The following is a 21,174-nucleotide window of genomic DNA, read 5'->3' as shown; positions in this document are numbered from 1 at the left end:
AAACTCTATGCAATTACAGAATACAATTTCCCATACCAACATATATTAAATAAATACAAATTAATAAATATATGAAAAAAACACACACATTATTATATTAACAGTTATCAGCAATATCAATCATTGATATAATTCACATCTGATCGCAGTTTAGTCATCTGTATGTAACATTATCTACTAATTAACTATTTGTATATTTTGAAGAGCATCAGCCATCTCTTTGATCTTTGATAGCAGGTCTTTAAAATGCTTTTCCAACTTTAATATGCTTGCATTTACAACATGCCTTACAGGATATCTATAAGCAATATAGTTTCCAAGGGAATATTACCACCAGTCATTTTAAAGATTAACTCATGAACCTCCTTCCAGAACGCCTGCATATTTCTACATACAGTGAAAGTAAAATGAATTAAAGAGTGGTGGTTTTGAATGTTTTTATTTTTTAATATTATGTTGTGTTTGAATGTTTTCTAAAATATATGTCTATGTGTGAGAACAGGTGGAGGTGCATAGTCTGCTTTTTGCTGAGGTCATGGGTGGAGCCTCCAAAAATGCTATCAAGTCTGTCAACAAGCAACTTAACAAGTTGTGGAAAGATGTAAGACTATCAGCAGCAGGATAACATATTGGCCATTTCTTTTTAAGGCTGGGGGTCTCATTTATAAAAGCCTATACACTGGTATAAAGTTAAAATGCATGAAACATGAAGCGTCTTGTGCTTTAATGCACAAAAGTATTTAATAGAAAACTTAACATTTGCAGAATAGCTTATAGATAACCGTAAGTGATTTGAAGGAGCAAAACGTTGCGATCACAATTAAAATATTACCTACAGTAGCCAACAAGGCATTTGTTTTTGCATGCTCATGTGAAATAGTTTTTTTCATTCTAATGATCAACAGAAAAAATGCATCACATAAAGCTGATCATGCAAGAAGTTCTCTGGAAATTATTCTGTGACCAGGGATGAACTTGAAAAAATAGGATAGTCACATTTGACAGTATGTTTGGTTCAGTTATGTGTTTCCCTCATAGGGCAACCACTGCAGGCAAAAAGACACAGCAGGTTAATTTTAATGGACTTCTGTGTACCTGGACACAATTGGGCAAGAACTATATTTCTTAAGACAAAATACAGAGAAGAGAGGTTTTTTTTTTGTGGTGGTAGAAAGGTGACTGAATTAATCTCAGGATGAATCTGCAGTGAATACATTTTGCTAATGAAAAATAACTCAATAATGAATAAAAAATAAGCAATAATTCTAACTAAATAAAGCACAGGTACTTAAATACAGCTGTTGTAAAAGAAGAATTATATGCTGACATACTTATAAATGGGGCTCCTGCATGCCATAGATTTTTAGTCTGAGAACCTAAATTGAAAGCTTTATATCTTCATTTCTTTTATTTTTTGTTTATTTAATTTCATTTGTTTTTCCAGATTCCAGCGTTGGTTGATCAGTACATGAGCACCCTTTTGAGCTTAAACCAGAATCCCTCCTCAATGCCTATGTTGGCTGCGTGTGTAGACTTCTGCACTTCTCAAAAAGATATGGCCACCATCAACAAACACAAGGTCTGTTTCTTCCCTAACACACAGCTTCTCAACAGCTGCTCACACATCCATAATTTTTCAGGCTTGATTTCAAACCCATGTTACATGTTTTCTTTTAGGCAGCTATCTTAGATCTATACTTAAAGACTGTGTTGATGAGCAAAACCAGACCACTCCAGCACATTATGGTGAGTGGGACTAGAATCTTTTGGACAAGGGCTCATTATTTTTTGAGCATTTTCCATTATCTTGAAAAAACATCTTTGTTTTCAGGTTAAAAGTGGTTCTCTCCTTCAACATGTTTCTCACTCTGAGTTCAAGGAGCAGCTCTTGCCCACTTTACAGAAAGCCCTGCTGCGTAGCCCTGAGAACTCCATACAAAGTAAGATACAAACTAATACACATTCTACACTGGAACTAATATTTTTTTGACTCATGTTAAACTGGTGTCCTATTCACTCAATTTATTTATCTTTGTCACCCTTTCTCTTTCTCTCTCTTAAACATGCATGTTTAGCCATCTCCTCACTGCTGGCTTCACTTACTCTTGATCTCAGCCAGTACGCTTTGGACATTGGGAAAGGCCTTGCCAGTAAGTTTAATACTACCATAAATTTAACTGAATATAAATTGTCTATGTATGCTTATATTTTAAGTATTTGTGTCCTTGTGTTTGTGTCCTTGTGTTTGTGTCCTTGTGTTTGTGTCCTTGTGTTTGTGTCCTTGTTTGTTTGCATGTTTGCGTTTGTCTTCATGTTTTTCAGGCCAGCTGAAGGCAAGTAACATCGAATTAATGGAGCATGCAGTTCAGGCTATGCAAAATTTGGCCCAGCAGTGTAGTGACCCAAATGCCATCCAGGATCTTGTAACACACCTTTTTAGCATTCTTGGAGGTAAGAAAAATTTTCACGTTTTAGTATTTGTGGTGGGAAGAATACGAGCATAAGACACAATGCAGGGGTGGGTGAATTACCAGTCAAGTTTGTATCCACACTGTTGTGTTTGGAATCATAATTGCTCTGGCACCAATTACCAGCATTATTTTCCCTCCTCTTAAAGAAAGAAAAAACCTGGCTTATTGTTATTTTTAACTTTTAACTCTAAACTTTAGGCAAACTTGAACTTTTTTGGGCACTTTGTCTGTATGATTGGTTTGAAAATGTTTTGTAGCATCTTTTCAATGTAGTGCACTGAACAAAACCAGCCGTGGTTATTTGACTACCACCATCCCCCACCCCCCCTCCCTTTTGTGGATCTGTCAGGCATACTTTGTGTGTTCTGTTTTACTACCAAGCTGCCTTAAATCTCCACAAGGTTTACAATGAAGAATGACAAAACGTGTGCACTATTTGGCCAAATGTTTATGGACACCTGACCAAAACTAGGCCTTTTCCAAACTGTTGCCACACAGTTTGAAATTGAGAATTACCTAGATTGTGTTTGTATGCTGTGGAATTAAGATTTTACTAGAATGCTGACTGCCTCCTCGCCTGACATAATACCTGCCCTCAGTAATGCTCTTGTGGATTTCAAATAGGCAAATCACCATAAATGAGCATGATAAGTCTTCTCAGAAGAGTGGAGCCTATTACGAAACCAAAGAGGGCACTTGATACATAAGATGAACAAGCACGTGCAACTGTGATTGATAGGTCAGGATTTCAAACCTCTGTGTTGACGGTACATGTGCCATTCTGGAGGAGCTGAATTACCTGTGCAACCTGATTTGGTTGCAGGTACTGTCTCAAGCTACAATTGGTGATAATGACCCTATCAAATACAGAACAAATCAGTCAGGAAGGATTAAAAGTGAGCAATTTTCTGTTGCCACCATCTGCAAAACCCTTCACTTTTGGGGGTTGTCTTGCTCTGTCCTCTCCAATGTGCCTGCTGTCACTTTGATTTGCACCTAAGCAGGTAAAATTGATTCAGTATACTTATGCTTTCTAAAATAAATTGTGATATGTTTTCTTTTTTTGCTTGCAGGTTCAGAGGGGAAAATCACTGTAGTGGCCCAAAAAATTAATGTGCTTTCAGGTATGATTGTATGGAGTTTCAAATTAAATTATGAGAATCAAATCTTTAAAAAAATATTTAAAAATATACATTCTCTACTTCTACGGTTTTCTATTTGTAGATTTTTCATGATTATGTAGTTGTCTTGTAGTTTTTTGCTTCTGAAATCGTTTCTGCTTTTATTTCTAGCAGCAGTTAAACTGTACTGCAGTTTTAAATTTAGGCAAATTAGAAGCTAGCTTTAACCTCCTCACATAGACATTTTGAAGTGCTTCTTAACTGGACAGAATGAAGACACTTGTATGATTGGGAAAAATGTATAAATGCATCTACAAACAATTTAGTAGCTATTTAAAAAGCTAAATACTTAAAAAATCATTTAAGGCAACAACAATATAGTTTCCCTTGAGCACTTGGCTCTGATTCTTCTAACATGTCAGATTGTTTGTAGATTGCTCAAAGTGTTCAACCCCAATAAAGTTTGAATGTCCTCTAAGTCTCACCCCAGCAAGAAATGTGCAAAGAATCACATGCAGAAACTAAAAAAAAAAAACGGGAAAGTGGGGGCAAAAATACTGCATGGAAGAATCCACAAATCTATAGTATATTATGAATATGTAGTCTTTTTGATCTATTTTGATTTGATTCTCATTATTTGCATTCGCAATATGTTTTATGTTTTGCTAGTAATATATATATATATATATATATATATATATATATATATATATATATATATATATATATATATATATATATATAAAATATGTGTGTGTATGTGTGTATATATATGTGTATATATATATATATATATATACACACACACACACACACACACACACACACATATATATATATATATATATATATATATATATATATATATAATATATATATATATATATATATATATATATATATATATATATATTGTTTATTTTAAACTATTCAAAACAAAGTTTAGTTTATGTCTTTCTTTTCCCTTGTCTTTTTCCTGAACTCATTGATTTCAATATATGATTTCAATGTTTGTATATTCTGTTTATAGGGATTAAAAGCTGTAGCTGTCATGCAGTGTCTGGCCATTCCAGCCAGTCGCTCAGCTCCAATGTGCTTTTGCAGTTTATTCCACTTCTTCAGCAGGAAGGTGAGCATTGGGCATCAGGAGTAGCTAAACATGGGTAATTAAATAATTATAAATATCATGGTGATTTTGTGTGTAATAGTACATGAGGGAACACTGGTGCATGCTGTGTCTGTGATGTCTCAATGGACGGCACGCCTGAATGTTGAGGTTCCAGCTGCTCTGAAGGACTGGCTTAAGAAAGCCTTCACACTGAAGTCCTCCACCTCTGCTGTGCGCCATGCCTACCTGCAGGTCATGCTCAGGGCCTTCAAAGGTCAGCAATTAATTGTGATTTTTATTATTTATTTATTTATTTATTTTGATTTATTTAAAAATGTTTATTTGTAGGCCATTTGTTGTTTATAAATTTGTGTTTGTCTGAAGCTAAATTTTTAACATTTTGCCCTTTCTTTATTCCTCTGTTGTTTACAGGAGACACATTAAACCAGGCTTTGGATTTTGTTCCACTCCTCATTCAGATAGTAGAGAAAGCAGCTCCTCAGAGCTCCCAGCTTGCTCTCTCTGAGGCTGTGGCAGCTTCATTGCTTTTATGTCATCTCTCTATGCTGGACTCAATTCCTGGTAAGGCATTCTGAGTTTTGAAATGCAAATCATAACAGTTTTTTATGGTCTGTTTATGAATGTGTAGTTAATCTTTCCTGGCTTTGGATATTTATCTTTTGTATCTTTATATTTATCTGTAGAATCTAAACTGACCTCCTTTTGGAACCTTATTTTGGATGAGAAAAAAGCTCTCTTTACCACAGAAAAATTTCTTGGGCAGACCAGTGAAGAAGGTTGGTGTCTCTCAGTTACTGTCAGATAAATTGAACTGGCACTCTGGCATGTTCAAATTTATTGTTTTGTATTTTTTTTCCCTTCAGCTCTGTGCACTGTACTGAAGCTGTGTGAGAGACTGTTCCTGGACCATCCACAGAGGCTCAACAACATCAAGGCTCAGTCAGTTCTACCTCATTATGTCTAAAAGCATTCCATTGACCTGCCCTCTCTCTGTTTCTAGTTTGTCTCTATACACACACAATGGGTAAAATAAGTTTTGATTGTGTCACCATTTTTCTCAGTAAATATATTTCTTAAGGTGCTGTTCACATGAAATTTGAATGACGATAACAACCCAAGTAATCCATACAAACAAAGAGTATAAACACACACAGTGTCACTTGAAAGTTTGTGATCTCTAGAAATTTTCATATTTCTGCATAAATATGACTCAAAGAATCAAAAAGTAAAAAAGTCCTAAAAGTAAACAAAGTGAATGCAGTCAAACAAATGAGCCAAAAATGTTATACTACATCCTTTAATTATTGATAAAAATGATCCAGCATTATATATATCTGTGACAAGCATAAGTATGTCAACCCTTGCTTTCAGTAGTTGTTGTGCAGCAATAACTGCAAGTAAAGTTTCAGGGAACTGTTTATCAATCTTGTACAATGGCTTGGAAGAATTTTATCCATTTATTGAGTAGAGAACAGCGTTGGCACTGGGATGTTATTGGGCATCCTCACATGAACTTCAGGTTCTTCCTGAAGTTATTTTGTATTAAGGTCAGGACTTTGACATGGCCATTCAAAATCTTTGTTCCTCTTTAATCATTCTTTGGTAGACAGACTTGGATGCTTGTGGTCCTTGTTTTGGTGTTTTACCAATTTTCTCTTGATATTCAGTTTATTCACAGATGTCCTGCCATTTTCCTTTAGAATTTGCTGGTATAATTTAGAATTCAATGTTCCATCAATGACTGCAAGCTGTCCTGGCCCAGATGCAGCAATACAGGCCCAAAGAATGATACAACCACAATCATGTTTCACAGATGGTATAAGGTTCTAAGGTTTTAAAGATTTTTTTTTAAATTAACCTTTAATAAGGTTATTTTTTTTCTCCAAAAATAATACTTCTCTTTAGTTGCTTATAAGTTACCCTGGTTTCCATTCTGGTACAAAAGACTATTGCATGTCTTGCTTTTGGAGTGATCTTTGATGGTTGACCACATCTGCAGAGGGTAGCAATGGTCTCATAATCTGATGATGTTTTGTTATATTTATGTAGGAATATCACAAACTTTCAAGAGACACGGTGCATACACATTAGCAGTGCCTGGTACCTTTGGAAATGTTTTGATTTCTTCTCTGTACGATCTCTCTCTCTAGGATGTACCATCGGGCAATAGTGGCTGTGCTTCTTTGTCGAGTATATAGAGTGCGGAAGCATGCCCATCAGTGTGTAAAGAAACTTTTTTCCTCACTGGGTGGCTGTAGTCTTGCCCATGGCCTTCTGAGAGAACTCTGTGTTGTCATCAGCAAACATAAGGTCAGAGTTTTTACTTTAAGAGGAGAGAATGTATGTTTTGCCTTCTAATTTCTATATTTAAATTATTTGTGTTACTGTTAATCTCTCTGTTTTAGGTTTTGCCCCCAGAAGCTCTTCAGACTGAGACGGGAGAAGTGACTGAGCTGGGCCGCTTATATATCCCTCCGTGCATCCTCTTAGAGGCTCTAAGGGCTCTGTGTTCAGCAGCAGGCCAGTGGAATGACTCCAGTGAGGCTGAGAAACTGGCCCTAGATATTATCCTTGTGGCTCACCATCCTTCTATTGGTTTGTTAAATTTTTTACATTTATATATATATATATATATATATATATATATATATATATATATATATATATATATATATATATATATATAAATAAATAAACCAGTGGTAAATAAAACGGCCTGCATCTAACAGTCACAAACTCTACTGACGATGAGCACACGACCACCACGTGTTTGATGTAAACACACACACCACCGCGAGCCTTAAATCCATATCAAATCAATATTTAGTGTGACCACTCCTTTGCCTGTAAAGTAGCATCAGTGTTTTTAAATACACTTTCAAGTTTTTGGAGGAACTTGGCAGGTAGATTTTCAAACGTCTTGAAGACCTAACCACAGATCTGTGGATGTGGGCTGTTTCAAATACTTCTGTCTCTGCATGTAATCCCAGACAGATCCCATAGGGTTCTATGGGGGCCAAACCATCACTTCCTTTTTCTTCTGTTTGGAAGCCGTTTCTGTGAATCCCAACATGCGGTAAAAAGTGAAACAGACCATCATTAGGATGAAGAAATCCCTTGGAGAGAAAGCAGAAATGTTTGGAGTGGTCAAATAAACAGTTTGGTTGATTGGATGACTGAAAACCATCACAAGTTACAAGACCCTATCCCCCTAGCACTAAGGCCACCACAAGGTGCAAACCATTAATCAGACTCAAAAATAGAAACATCTAAAGAAGCCGGCCCAGTACTAGAGCAGCATTCTTTGGACGTGGAGATCAGTCTCATTACCAGTGATGGGGGGAGAAAGAAAGTATGGAGCAGGCTAGGAGCAGCTTATGATCCAAAGCACACTACATCCTCTGTAAAACATGGTGGAGGCAGTGTGACTGCATGCCCTCGCATGTTTTCCAATGCCATTGTGTGACTAGTGTTTGTTGATGTGACAGAATACATAAGCAGTCGGATAAATTCTAAAATGTATAGGGATGTAGTGTCTGCTCAGATTCAGCCAAATGCTGCAAAATTAATTGGACGGCAGTTTACAGTACAGGACAGTGACCCAAAACATACTGCAAAAGCAACCCAGGAGTTTTTTAAGGCAAAGAAGTGGAATATTCTGTAAAGTCATTCACCAGATCTCAACCCAAAGGGGCATGCATTTCATTTGCTTAAGACAAAACCAAAGAATCAGAATCAGCTTAATTTGTCCTTTGCATGCGCTCAAGGAATTTGTTATAGTATTTTAAGGTGCTCTTGTTCATACATACATACATACATATCTGGCATGAAAACAGTAAACATTTAAATTGTAAGGATTTACATAGTACTTGAGAAAGAGGCAGTTATTAGAGATGAAGGATGAATTACAGAACACAGGTATTAATCCTCGTATTAGCTGTTTAAGCCGTATATGGCATGGTTTGTGCCTAGATGTTCTAGTGCACAGAGATCTGTAGCATCTTCCTAAAAGGTGCTATAAACCTTTTCCTATAAACCTTGACCAGATAGACAGCAGCAATTAAACTCTTAATAATTCCTCAGTCATACATGAAACAGTTTAGCCTTTAGCTTTTTAAAACATACTGAATAACAAAAAATAGATTTATTCTGCAACATATCTGAACAATAAAAATAAACAATCTCAGTTTAAGAGAAGTTAATTAATGTATCAAGCTGTAAAATTAAAACTTACTTTCAAAGTAATGAGTACCATATTTCATATTTTGTGCCATACACGGGTATTTTGTTTAATATGCGCCTAAAAGACAGAGATTCCACAGTGCGCAGCGGTAGCATCTCTTCCACTATGTAGCCTGCAATCATTTTTTTAAGCTCACCTTCAGTCACTTTCTGCACTGCCGATGTAAAATCAAGTTTTGCCTGCTTAACAGGGGTTGCCGCAGTGTTATCTGTTGATGAACATGGATCACTCAAAATTGTTCGTCGATGCTGTCTATTCAGGTGCTTCAGTAGATTACTTGTACTATTGACCGCGGCCGACAGTTTTTTCTCACCAGGACATAGTTTACATTTTACCGTAATGTTCTTGTCTACCTGAGACAAAAATGTGAAGTAATACAGCTACTCGGTTCTGCCGAAATCTTCTGCTTCAGACAGCTTCACAGGCAACTGGCGCGAACTCGCGCGCAGCTGTGCTACGATTTTAAAGAGGCCGCTTTCACGTTTACGTTTACATTTAGACGATACATTTAGATTTTAATTTCATTATTGATTTATACAGAACTGTTGAACTAATTTACAGTATGTAACGCAAGTACATTACAAGTAACTGTAATTAAATTACCTAAAAATGAACAGTAATCCCTTACTATACTTTTTCAATGGATAAGTAATTTTATTACTAGTATTAGTTACTTAGTAACGCGTTACACCCAACACTGTCTGTAATCATATTACCTACCTTTTTCTTCACTTTATTCAAGGTTGGGCAGGTGTACACCAATGATTCTTTCTGCTGTCCTAACAGTTTGTTGCAGTCTTCTTAAATCTGATTTGAAGTCCCATGGTCAAGTCAAGTTGTCATTTTAACTGTATATAATGAAACAATGTTTCTCCTGGACCATGGTGCTACATAGAACAAAGACAGAGCTAACGAATTTAAGTTAGTCTTAGCCACAAAAAGGGCATCTGTGCAAACAGTGCAAGACAAAAGACAGTACAGGACAAAAGACAATACACAAAAGCAGTGTAAATACTGTGTGTTCTATATTGCATGTGCAGGAATACTGGAAATGTAACGTATTGTGCAAAACAGCAGTCGAATGAAATGTGAAAGACAGCATGTGCAAAGAGCAGACGTGCAAAAAGCAAAACAGCATGTAAACAGTTTGATATGGTGGTGCTGTGTACATGGATGTATACTGGAAGAGTGTATTTGGTGTAGGTCAGTGCAGTCCACACAGTTGAGTGTGTATGCCTTTTCTTATCTTCTGTTTGCTGAAGACTTTGAGTACATCATCTTCACAGATCTTGAGTACAGACTGAGGAACAGTAGGGGGGAGGGGGTTGTTGATGGTCGTGTTGTAAGATAATCAGAGCGGGTGTGAGGTGTCCGTAGAACTCGTTCAGGTCTTCAGCCATTTGTTGATTGGCCTTAGTGCTGGGGGATGGGGTCTTGTAAATAAGGATGTGCTGGGGGATGGGCCTGTTTGTACAAGGCTTTGTCACCACTTCTGTAGGCATCCTCTTTGGCCTGACAAAGCTGTTTGAGTTTTGTGCTGATCCAAGGTTTGTTGTTCAGAATCAGGATTATTGGCCAAATGTGTTGACACACACAAGGAATTTGGTTCCAGCTGTTTGTGACTCTCAAAAGTACAGACATAAATAACACTATTATACAAACTATACAAGACAATGCAGACGATGAGATACAATGTAGACAGAATGAGTATTAAATATGAATACAGAATATGAACGATCAGTTATGTACATGAAATGTGGGATTGCAAATAACAATATTGTGCAATATTATGCTTTTGTACAATATATAGCAGCAGTAGTGTGTGTAATATATACAGATGATGTGATGACTGACAGTCCTGATAATGCAGTATTTATAGATATGAAGCAGTGGATATAGTTATGGTGAGTTGTTGATCAGGGTGATTGCCTGGGGAAAGAAATTGTTTCTGTGTCTGTCAGTTTAAGTAAGCAAAGTTCTGTAGTGCCCACCAGACGGGAGGAGCTGAAAGAGGTTGTGTCCAGGGTGCGAAGGGTCAGTGCTGATTTTTCCTGCCCGGTTTTTGGTTCTTGTCATACAAGTTCTGGGGAGTGGGCAGGGGGGTGCCAATTATTTTTTTTTTACTGTGTTGCAGTCTGTTCCTGTCCTGTTTTGTTGCTGCACCAAACAAGATGGTGGTGGATGAGCACAGGACAGATTATATGACTGCAGTGTAGAACAGCATCAAGTGCTCCTGTGGCAGACCATACTTCCTTAGTTGATGTAGAAAGTACATCCTCTGCTGGGCCTTTTTAATGATTGAGTTTATGTTGCGCTCTATTTCAGGTCTTGGGAAATAGTAGTGCCCAGAAACTTGAAGGCCTCCACTGATGACACCAGGCTGTTGGACATTGTGAGGGGGAGTAGTGTTGTAGTCTTTCATAAAGTCCACTATCATCTCCACAGTTTTGAGGGTGTTTAGCTCTAGACTGTTCTGACTGCACCATAGCACCAGCCACTTCACCTCCTGACGGTATGCAGACTCATCGCCATCATGAGATGAATGTTAAATAACTCCTGGAGGGAAGACACACGTCCTCACAGAAACTGATTTAGGATGTCACGGTGTCAGCGAGCTCATCCAAATCATTAGCTGCCGCCTCAAAAACACTCCAATCTGTGAGGTTGAAGCAGGCTTGTAAATCCCGCTCTGCTTCAATTAGAACAGGCTTAGCATATTTAGATTTCCGCTTGTAGGCTGGTAAAAGATGACCCCAACAGTGATCAGAGTGTACAATAGCTGCACAGGGGACAGAGTGGTATGGATTCTTTAAAACAGTGTAGCAGTGGTCCAGTATATTGTCCCTGGTGGGGCATGTTGATGTGCATTCTGTATTTAGTTAGTTCATAGGTGAGATTAACTTTATTAAAATGAGCGAGAATGATAATGAATGAGTGGTCAGATGATGCTGTGTGATCTGATCGGCCAACAGTTCTAGCACCGCTTTCACACATGCCTCAGGAGGTATGTACACACTTACCAGAATAAAGGATTAGAACTCCCATGGCGAATAAAATGGCTTAAAGTTAATAAAGTGAGCTTTCAAATTTGGTTAGCACATCTATATATGAATTGTTTTGATATATGAAGTGTTTTCCCTGAAAACTCGGTAAAGTGATCCGCTTTGAACAGCTGTAATCCCATTAGATGTAATACCCTGTTCGGGATAGGTCTGTCTAGCCAGGTTTCCATAAAGCAGAGCGCAGCAAAGTTTAAAAAGTCCTAATTTGTTTAACTTAATTGCAAGGGAGCAGAGATTCGGCAGATGAATGCTTGGTAGCGAGGTACTAAAACCGTGCTATCTGAGTGCTTCCCTCATTTGGTTCAGTTGGTGTGCTTGAATAGGATCACAGCTCCTCTGACTAAAATGTCCAGTAAAAAATCTGACTGCTCAAACATCTGCAAAACTTTGTTTGGTGTGCTATGTCTGATGTCTAGGAGAATTTCTTGTAAAAAACAAACAAAAAAAAAAGAACAGGACAAACAAACAAAAATGGTACAAGGAGCAACCAACCGAATCTGCCATTTGTGGCAGCATCTTGGATATCAATGTTAAAGCAGAAAGACCCACAAACACGCAACAAATAAAGACAGCTGCAGTAGCGGCCTAGCAAAGCATCACAAAGGAGGAAACACAGCGTTTGGTGATGTCCATGGGTTCAAGATGTGGGGGTGGAGATGTATCTTAAGTGTACAGTAAAATCTGGTTTATTAACCAGATAATCTTTCACAGCCTTTATAAATTTCCTGCTCCCAGCTAGGATTCCATTGCTACCTGGATGTCTTGGCCATACTGACTCAGAAATAATCCATCAATCCATTTCTAAAGTGGTTAAACAAAAAGCACTCTTGAGTATAAGGCATATGGAAATGTCTTCAAGGATTCTGGGAGCAGAAGGAAAATATTTTTTGGTCCGATGTGACAAAAAATTCAAAACTGTGTTTGCTGAACTCCAATTGCTATGTCAGGTAAAAAAAACAGGTACTACTCATCAGCTGTCCCATACCTTCTGTACAGTAAAGCATGGTTGTGGCAACATTATTCCATGGTGGTGTTTCTTATTGACATGGAAAAATTAATGCTAAATACAGAGAGGTCCTACAACAATGCTTGATCCAGGTGCACATAACACAGGCTAGGGCATATTTTGGCTTGATAACAAACAAAAGCCCAAGCCCATTCTTAAATCCCATAGAACATCTGTGGTGATATCTTATGATTCATCCACTCCATATCAAGCCTGATTCAGCTCGAGAGGATCCGCCAAGAGGAACATTAGATACGGTAAAAATCTAGGTTTGCAAAGCTAGAGATTTGAAAATAAATTAAATAGCTTTCATTTCAGATGTTTGGTTTACAAAATGTGCAAGCATGTTTTGCATTTTATGTTGTGTGTACTGGTGACAAAACAGTTAATTAAATTAGATGTTTAAAACAATAATGTATTTAAAATGTGAGTTCTGAATACTTGAAGATGATTTTGAAAATCATGAAGATTCTGTACTGCTAATGATTTAATTTAATTTTCTTGTTCATTTATGGGTCTATGAATCCTGTTTACATTGTAATATTAAGGTCACCTTGTAATAGTACAATATATTTTTTCTTTTCTCTTTTACAAAGTGGCTGAAAAATCGGAACCATGGCCTTTGCTGTTGTCTAGCATGAAGATCGATGCTACTGTTTTTATTGACCAACATTTACAGACAATCCTCTATATGTTGATGGAGGGAAATACTGACAACCAGGTGTGACGTCACTTTAACTTATGATCAATATTTCTGTAAAGGAAAATACAAAATTAAATTTTCCCATTCCCCTCTCTCTCTCTATCTCTCTAGGCTGTAAGAAATGCTATTGGGGAGCTGTCAGTCCTTTCTCCTGGGAAACTACTTCCTTGTGTAATGGACTGTGTGATCCAAAGGCTGTCTAATCCAGCACTGAAGCAGGTGACACCTCAGGAATATGCCATCATGAACACCCCAGAGGGAGAGCTGTATGACAAGAGTATCATTATGAGGTAAGAGATGGGAAACTCTTAAGTACAAAGCAGAGATCATTGCAGTTATCCTTTTCTGTATGTTCACTGATTTAAATATTTACTGTTTATAAATTTGCTACTTTTATTGTTTCTCTTGTGTACTTGGTGCATCTTCTTGTATGAACCCTACATGTCATTTTATGCTCATTCAGTGCCCAGCAAGAGAGCACCAAAAAGGGCAATATGAAAAGAGAGAATAAGGCATACTCCTTTAAAGAACAGATAATTGAGCTTGAGCTAAAAGAGGTAATTTTGAATGTTTTGGTATGATGAACATTTTATTTTTTATTTTTTTCTATTTATTTTATTAACTTTTACCTATTTTTCATTGCATCTGCTTTAGGAAATCAAAAAGAAAAAAGGAATTAAAGATGAGGTGCAGCTTACCAGCAAACAACGAGAGATTATGCAGAACCAGCTGGAGAAGGAGTCCTCTATTCGGAGGAAACTGCAAGAGGTGTTAAGGGACAATATTTGCATTTCATAATAAGAAAAGAAGGAGAGAAGCCTTTTAAATGCCTTTCTTTGCATATCCAAGCTTGTTGGGGTCAGGTTTGGCCATAGTGTGTTGTCACTGAAGCAGTGTGCATTAAGGGCCTTGGTATTTGCAGTGCTGGGGCTTGAGCCCTGACCTTCAGATGAACAACCCAGAACCTTAACTGCTTGAGCCTAGCCAGCTAATTTAGTTATATTCAGACATTATAGGAAATATTTCAAGATTTTTTTTCATATGTAGAATGAATAATGCATGTTTCAAAATGTATTGAAATGTAACTTTAGGTACATACCACTCTATCAATTTTATTGGGAACATCTGCACATTTAAGCAGTTATCAATAATCCAACCATGTGACAGCAATACATATAATCCATAAAATCATGTAGATACAGGATAGGAGCTTCAGTTCAAGAATGGGGTAAAATGTGATCTCTGACTTTGGCATGACTGTGGCATGGTTTTTGGTAGTAGATCAGCTGGTTTGAGTATTTTGGGAACCTCTGATTTCTTGGGATTTTTATACACAAGAGTCTGTGGATTTCAAATAATAGTGCAGTAAACAAAAACATTTTGTGAACAGATGGCCTGCAGGCTTAAACACATTATTGATTGAGGATATCAGAGGAGAATGACCAGACTTGTCTGAGCTGCCAGAAAGGATGTAGTAACTAGTGATGCGCGGGTCGGTATTTTCCAACCTGCGGGTCCCGCTTTTATGAAATTTTTTTATGCCCCGTGCATCACTAGCAGTAACTCAAATAAGCGCTCTTTACCACCAGCCATGAGCAGAAAAGCATCTCCGAACACACAATACATAAAACCTTGGGGATAAGGATGAGCCAAAAACAGGAATCTGAAGTTCTTGTGGGCAAAGGCTCACAGAGACTGGAAAGTTAAAGACTAGAAAGTGAGCTTGTGCCCTTTTTAGCTTCAGATTTTTTGTTCTTTTTCTAATTTGTCTTTGGCTCTTGTAGGCCATTCAATTTAAGGGTTGATGATTTGTGCATACTGATATGCTTTTCTGCTTACCACAGTTTAACTGTAGTAACATATCCCTTCTGGTTCAAACCAGATAATCTGGTAATTTTCCTCTGACATCTCTGATTAGAAAGGCATTTCCACCCACATATGTTTCACTCTCTTGATGTTTTTTGTTTTTTCACACCACTTTATATAAACTGAAGTTTTTGACCAATATCTGTATGCTAATCTGCTAATTAGATAACTGCATGAATATGCAGGTGTACAGGTATTCCTAACAAAGTGGATGTTGAGTGTAAATTATGCATTCTTGCCTAGTTTCTGAGCTCATTTCTCTCTTCTACAGTTGGATATGGAACTGCAATGCACAGTGGGTCTTTTGGAGGCCATTATGGCACATCACCCTCCTCAGATTTCTCAGCACATTCCTGGAGTCCTCCATGTGCTTCTGCCCCTACTGCACTCACCATTAGCTGCTCCTCATGTGTACCAAACCTTCCTCCATTTTGGCACGTGTGTCCTGCAAAAGCAGTTGCAATTTCTGGGTAAGAGCTACATTCTACTCTGTTTATTATCATGGCTTTGCTATTTTTGTTTTCTGTTTTTTTGAAGTTGTATTTTCCCTCTTTATGGCTGTTTTGTGACTGTCTAGCACTTCTTGTGGGTCATGTGACCTTGCGTCTTTTGAAACCGGAATGTGAACTGGATCCAGCATGGTCTCAGGAGGACCTAAACTTAGCTACACGTCGGACCATCCAACTGTTGCACACACACACAGTGCCACACAGAGAGGGCCAAACTGGTGAGCGAGTACATTCTAATTAGAAAAGTTTATTCTTTCCACTGAACTGCCTGACTTGTAGTGCTGCATCATACCAACATTCACTTACATGGGCCTTTGTGGATTTCTAGGCAACAAAACTGAGCTTATTAGTTTTACACAGTATAATATGGGCTATTTATATTGTATACTGAATGTTTTTTACAGTGTCCATGTAGCAAAAAGAATTTATTTGGAACACAGCCCAAATTGCTCAAAAGTTTGTGTATAGTGTTTACTACAAGGCAACTGTGACCACAAAAAATTTCTAAAGTTACTTTTTATTGCAGATGCACGCCCTCTGTCTGCACCTGGATTCTCTTTCTGTTTCCCACTGCTTCAGGCCATCCTCAGCAGAAATAGTGGGATATCTGAGGATACTGAGCTCATGCTGACACATGCCCTACAGATTATTCACACACACGCTCAGTTGCGCTCCAGCAATGATGCCAGTGATGTACTAATTGATGAGGTATTGACATTGACAAGAGTTGGCAGATCATTTTAAATGCTGCTGCAGTAGATTTATTTAAAAAAGGAGGAAGGATTACAATACTTTTTAAATAATTATATGGTAATGAATAAAACATTTCTTTGTTTTGATAACATTTTTGATTTTTTTTAAGGCTTCTCCAACCAAATAACAACACTTGTCTGTTATTGCAGTGCAGTATAATTTTTTTTAAAAATTACCTTATACAGCTGTTATAGTGTACATTTTTCTGTTATGCCTTTACTGATGTTGAATATAAATCTGATTATGAATATTTTTGGCTGATTTAACAGAATGGTCCAGAGCTAATCCCCCGTGTGAACATGCTGTTACTGCTCACCAAAGTGATTGGTACCTCTACACCACGACTGCAGGTATAAAATGGTGTTGGTGAGATATGGATATATGTGGTCGTATAGTCTCGGTAATTGACTATGTTAATGTGTTTTTAAATTTGAATGTGTGTAATAGGTGCTTGCATCAACCTGTCTCACAGCTCTTTGTGTGAGTGCTGGAGGGCAGGAGGGCTGTGCATTGGCTGAACAAGCTGAGATTGATGTGCTTCTAGAAGCCCTGCTGTCTCCCTGTTTTTCTGTTAGAGATGCGACCCTCAGGGTGTGTTTGCTCTATTATTTTCTTAATCATCAAACAAAAATATTCAGGCTTTATATTTAATTTACGTATACGTGTGTGTGTTTTTATATATATATATATATATATATATATATATATATATATATATATATATATATATATATATATATATATATATGGGTAGTTGACAAATGACCAAGAATAAGTACTTTTTTTGGAAAGCATAAGAACTAAGTACTAAGAAATTATATTAAATAACAAAATAAATACTTGAGACAGAATTGTTCACATTATTAAAACATTATTTTCTTAAAGTGATATTTATTTTACATGAAAGTACTAATTAGAATCATTTTCACCATGAATAGATGTCACACCAAAGGACAAAAAACTTAACAACTTCAGTGGTCTTAAAACATAGTTAAATATTTAAACAATTCTGAGAGAAATACTTACCATGTGCACTTCTCATGGCCTTCATAGGCGTCTTCAGTCACATGACCTTAAGTGGGGTCTTTCAATTAAATGTAGTTGTCCATGATATTGCCCAAATTAAAATTAGGTTTTTGCATAACACCAAAGGACATTTTTTTCTGTGACAAACTTTATGAAATTCCTACACTTTTAGAAATGTATGTATATGAAAAGTGATGGCCACTTAGTGAAATAGACACTTGCACAATTATGCCAGGAGTGTTCATTAAGATTTTTAAATATTATTTTCTTTATTTATAAAATGTAATATTTATGAAATAATGTTGTCTACGTCACACCATAGGACAATTTTGAGATTTGGCTCAAAGTTCTAAAAAAATAACAATAACAATAACTTGGGTATTAAAACAACAAATTCATATAAAACAAGAAAATGTTTAACCATTTACAGTATTCTAAATTATGAAAATGTGAAATAAATTATGTTTTATCTTCTGTGACAGTGAAAAAGCCATGTCACGTCAACTACCCATATATATATATATATATATATATATATATATATATATATATATATATATATATATATATATATATATATATATATATATATAATACACACACACACGCGCATAAATTAAATATAAAGTTGTGTGTGTGTTTGTGTGTGACTATTACTTGCAGGGCCTTTTGGAGTTGAAGCTGGCTTTGCCCACAGAGAGTGCAGAACCCAATGGGCTCAATGTGCTCAGGAGACTCTGGGTGGCCAAATTTGATGTGGAGGAGGAAGGCAGAATGCTAGCTAACAAGTGAGTCAAGAGCCTGTAATGTCATCTGTAATGTCACAAGTAATTGCAACTGGCAATGATCATGATCATTCTATTCAAGAAATTATTTGAATCCAAGCAACTGATATTGTGGTCCTGGTTATCTCATGGTTCAGTAAGTGATCTCAAGTAAGTGAACCAGTCAGTATCTGGTGTGACCACCATTTGCCTATAACATACACCTGCCCATACCATAACCCCACTGCCACCATGGGCCACTTGATCCACAATGCAAACCGCTCACCTACATGACACCATACACGCTGTCTGCTATCTGCCCTGTACAGTGAAAACCGGGATTCATCTGTGTAAAGAACACCTCTCCAAAGTGCCAGACGCTAGTAAATGTGAGTATTTGCCCAATCAGGTCGGTTACGACTATGAACTGCAGTCAGGTCGAGATCCTGATGAGGATGACGAGCATGAGATGAGCTTCCCTGAGACGGTTTTTGACATTCTGACAATTTATGCAGAAATTCTTTGGTTTTGCAAACTGATTGTTGCAGCAGCTGTCCAGGTGGCTGGTCTCAGATGATCTTGGAGGTGAAGATACTGAATGTAAAAGGCCTGGCTGTTGTGGTTACACGTGGTCTGCGGTTGTGAGGCCGGTTGGATGTATTGCCAAATTCTCAGAAACGCCTTTGGAGACGGTTTATGGTAGAGAAATGAACATTAAATTTATGTGCAACAGCTCTGGTGGACATTCTGCAGTCAGCATGCCAATTGCACACTCCATCAAAACTTGCAACATCTGTGGCATTGTGCTGTGTGAAAAAACTGCACATTTAAGAGTGGCCTTTTAGTTTTATAAAATGGAATTTATATAGGGAATTTATAGGAAGATTTTTTTTTATCATTAGCAGGTGAACTCAATTTATAAGTTCCCTGTTTCATGAATTTTTTTTTTATGGTATTTAAGAAATTAGCATCATCTAAGATTAGATTTTTGGCAGAACTGGCTTTTTTTTTTTTTGATATTCTATGGTTGTTCATATTGTAATGAATTATTTTTTTCTGTTCAGCCTACATACTATAGTGAAACGGGGCATTGTTAAAAGCATCAACATAAACCCTGGGGACTGAGTAATTCTAATGAGAAATCAACTATATTATTAGACTTATGATACTATGTTCTACTATAATAATCATAATTAGTAATAAATTATCCTCTAACGTCTAATAATTTGAAAGACTTCCTGGTTTTACCTTCTACAGTTTTTTTTAAACATTTGATTCAGAAACTTGTGTTTATTATTTTCAGTGTCCCAAGTACTCAGTAATGCAAGCTTCTTCTTTTTGTAATTCTTTTTTGTTTTCCCTCAATCGAATGCTACAATACAAAAACAATTCAAGCATCTTGATTTTACAGTTTAGCCAATTATATAGCGAACCCATGCTCTTAAGTTATCATCTGATGTTGTCATCAGTTTGATAGTAACTCTTTAGACATCTCATCTAGTTTAAATGAGATTTTGGTGGTGGTTCTCCCTCTGTTTTATTATATACATTTTTCTACTTCCCTAGGCTGTGGCAGACTTTGTGTCTGGAGTTGGTTCCTGAGATTTGTCCACTGTTAATTCAAGATGTGACACACCATGAAGAAACAGTGAGGGTGGCAGCAGCTGAGGCTTTATCCTGTGCCATGAGTCAATACCAGGAAGAATCAGCTTCGGTTCTGTCTCAGCTTACCGAGCTCTATCAGCAGAAACTTTATGTGAGTGTCTGTCATTCTCATCCCTGCCTGAACATTGTCCAGTCTCGGGTTTCATTCCAGGGAAATAATACATTTTATTTTGACGGTCTGTGCGACCATGGTTCAATTTGTGCATATGTCTGAGATCGTCTACTGCATATGAAGAATAGTTCTCAAGTTCACCTTTTCATCACATCCATATGTGGTGATGCAGCAAAATGGAAGCACACAGTTGTATAGGATGCTATGCAGTCCATGCTATGAAGCACACAATTGCATAGGATGATGTGCAACAAACTGAGATGCATTGGGTATTCTGACACCTTTCAATCAGCACCAGCATTAACTTAAAAAAATTGAGCTTCAGTAGCTTGTCTGTTGGATTGGACCAAGTAGGCCAGCCTTTTCTTCCCATGTGCATCAATGAACCTGTTCTTGGTTCACCGCTGTTTCTTCCTAGGGTTAGGAAGCTGCCAACCGGAAGCTCCCCCACAAGAGCTGCAGTTTTAGAGATGCTCTGACCCAGTTGTCTAGCCATCACAATTTGGCCCTTGTCAAACTTGCTCAAATCCTTATGCATGCCTTTGAACATTGTCAATGTATTTTGGGATGTTTTATCATGTTTGTTTAAGTTCAGGATATTGGATCATCCACAACAGGAACACTGTACATCTGATCAGTTAGAGAAAACATGTAACAATCATTCTGCACAGCCTGATTGGAAGTACCTTGAAAGCTCAACTAGTTTTAAGACGTGTGCGATTTTGTGAGATGATAGCTTTCCTT

At 37.2% G+C, this 21,174-nt stretch overlaps 1 protein-coding gene across 2 annotated transcripts in view; it reads left to right on the top strand.

Moving 5' to 3' along the window:
* Positions 1-21,174, top strand: part of gcn1 (GCN1 activator of EIF2AK4) — a 50,998-nt gene that overhangs the window by 3,035 nt on the left and 26,789 nt on the right. For both annotated transcript variants that reach the window (XM_027166880.2, XM_027166879.2), the window contains exons 6-30: positions 503-601; positions 1,445-1,579; positions 1,678-1,746; positions 1,832-1,940; positions 2,076-2,150; positions 2,323-2,451; positions 3,545-3,595; positions 4,623-4,721; positions 4,801-4,974; positions 5,133-5,282; positions 5,405-5,497; positions 5,585-5,660; positions 6,872-7,031; positions 7,127-7,316; positions 13,629-13,753; positions 13,847-14,025; positions 14,199-14,292; positions 14,390-14,503; positions 15,873-16,071; positions 16,179-16,328; positions 16,637-16,818; positions 17,133-17,213; positions 17,311-17,454; positions 18,553-18,677; positions 20,220-20,409. In XM_027166880.2, coding sequence (XP_027022681.2) covers positions 503-601; positions 1,445-1,579; positions 1,678-1,746; positions 1,832-1,940; positions 2,076-2,150; positions 2,323-2,451; positions 3,545-3,595; positions 4,623-4,721; positions 4,801-4,974; positions 5,133-5,282; positions 5,405-5,497; positions 5,585-5,660; positions 6,872-7,031; positions 7,127-7,316; positions 13,629-13,753; positions 13,847-14,025; positions 14,199-14,292; positions 14,390-14,503; positions 15,873-16,071; positions 16,179-16,328; positions 16,637-16,818; positions 17,133-17,213; positions 17,311-17,454; positions 18,553-18,677; positions 20,220-20,409 — 3,192 coding nt within the window. The remainder of the gene's footprint in view (positions 1-502; positions 602-1,444; positions 1,580-1,677; positions 1,747-1,831; positions 1,941-2,075; positions 2,151-2,322; positions 2,452-3,544; positions 3,596-4,622; positions 4,722-4,800; positions 4,975-5,132; positions 5,283-5,404; positions 5,498-5,584; positions 5,661-6,871; positions 7,032-7,126; positions 7,317-13,628; positions 13,754-13,846; positions 14,026-14,198; positions 14,293-14,389; positions 14,504-15,872; positions 16,072-16,178; positions 16,329-16,636; positions 16,819-17,132; positions 17,214-17,310; positions 17,455-18,552; positions 18,678-20,219; positions 20,410-21,174) is intronic.

Source organism: Tachysurus fulvidraco, chromosome 14, assembly GCF_022655615.1.
Source record: "Tachysurus fulvidraco isolate hzauxx_2018 chromosome 14, HZAU_PFXX_2.0, whole genome shotgun sequence".
In the NCBI taxonomy this organism is placed as follows: domain Eukaryota; kingdom Metazoa; phylum Chordata; class Actinopteri; order Siluriformes; family Bagridae; genus Tachysurus; species Tachysurus fulvidraco.
This window is presented reverse-complemented; position numbering and strand designations above follow the sequence as displayed.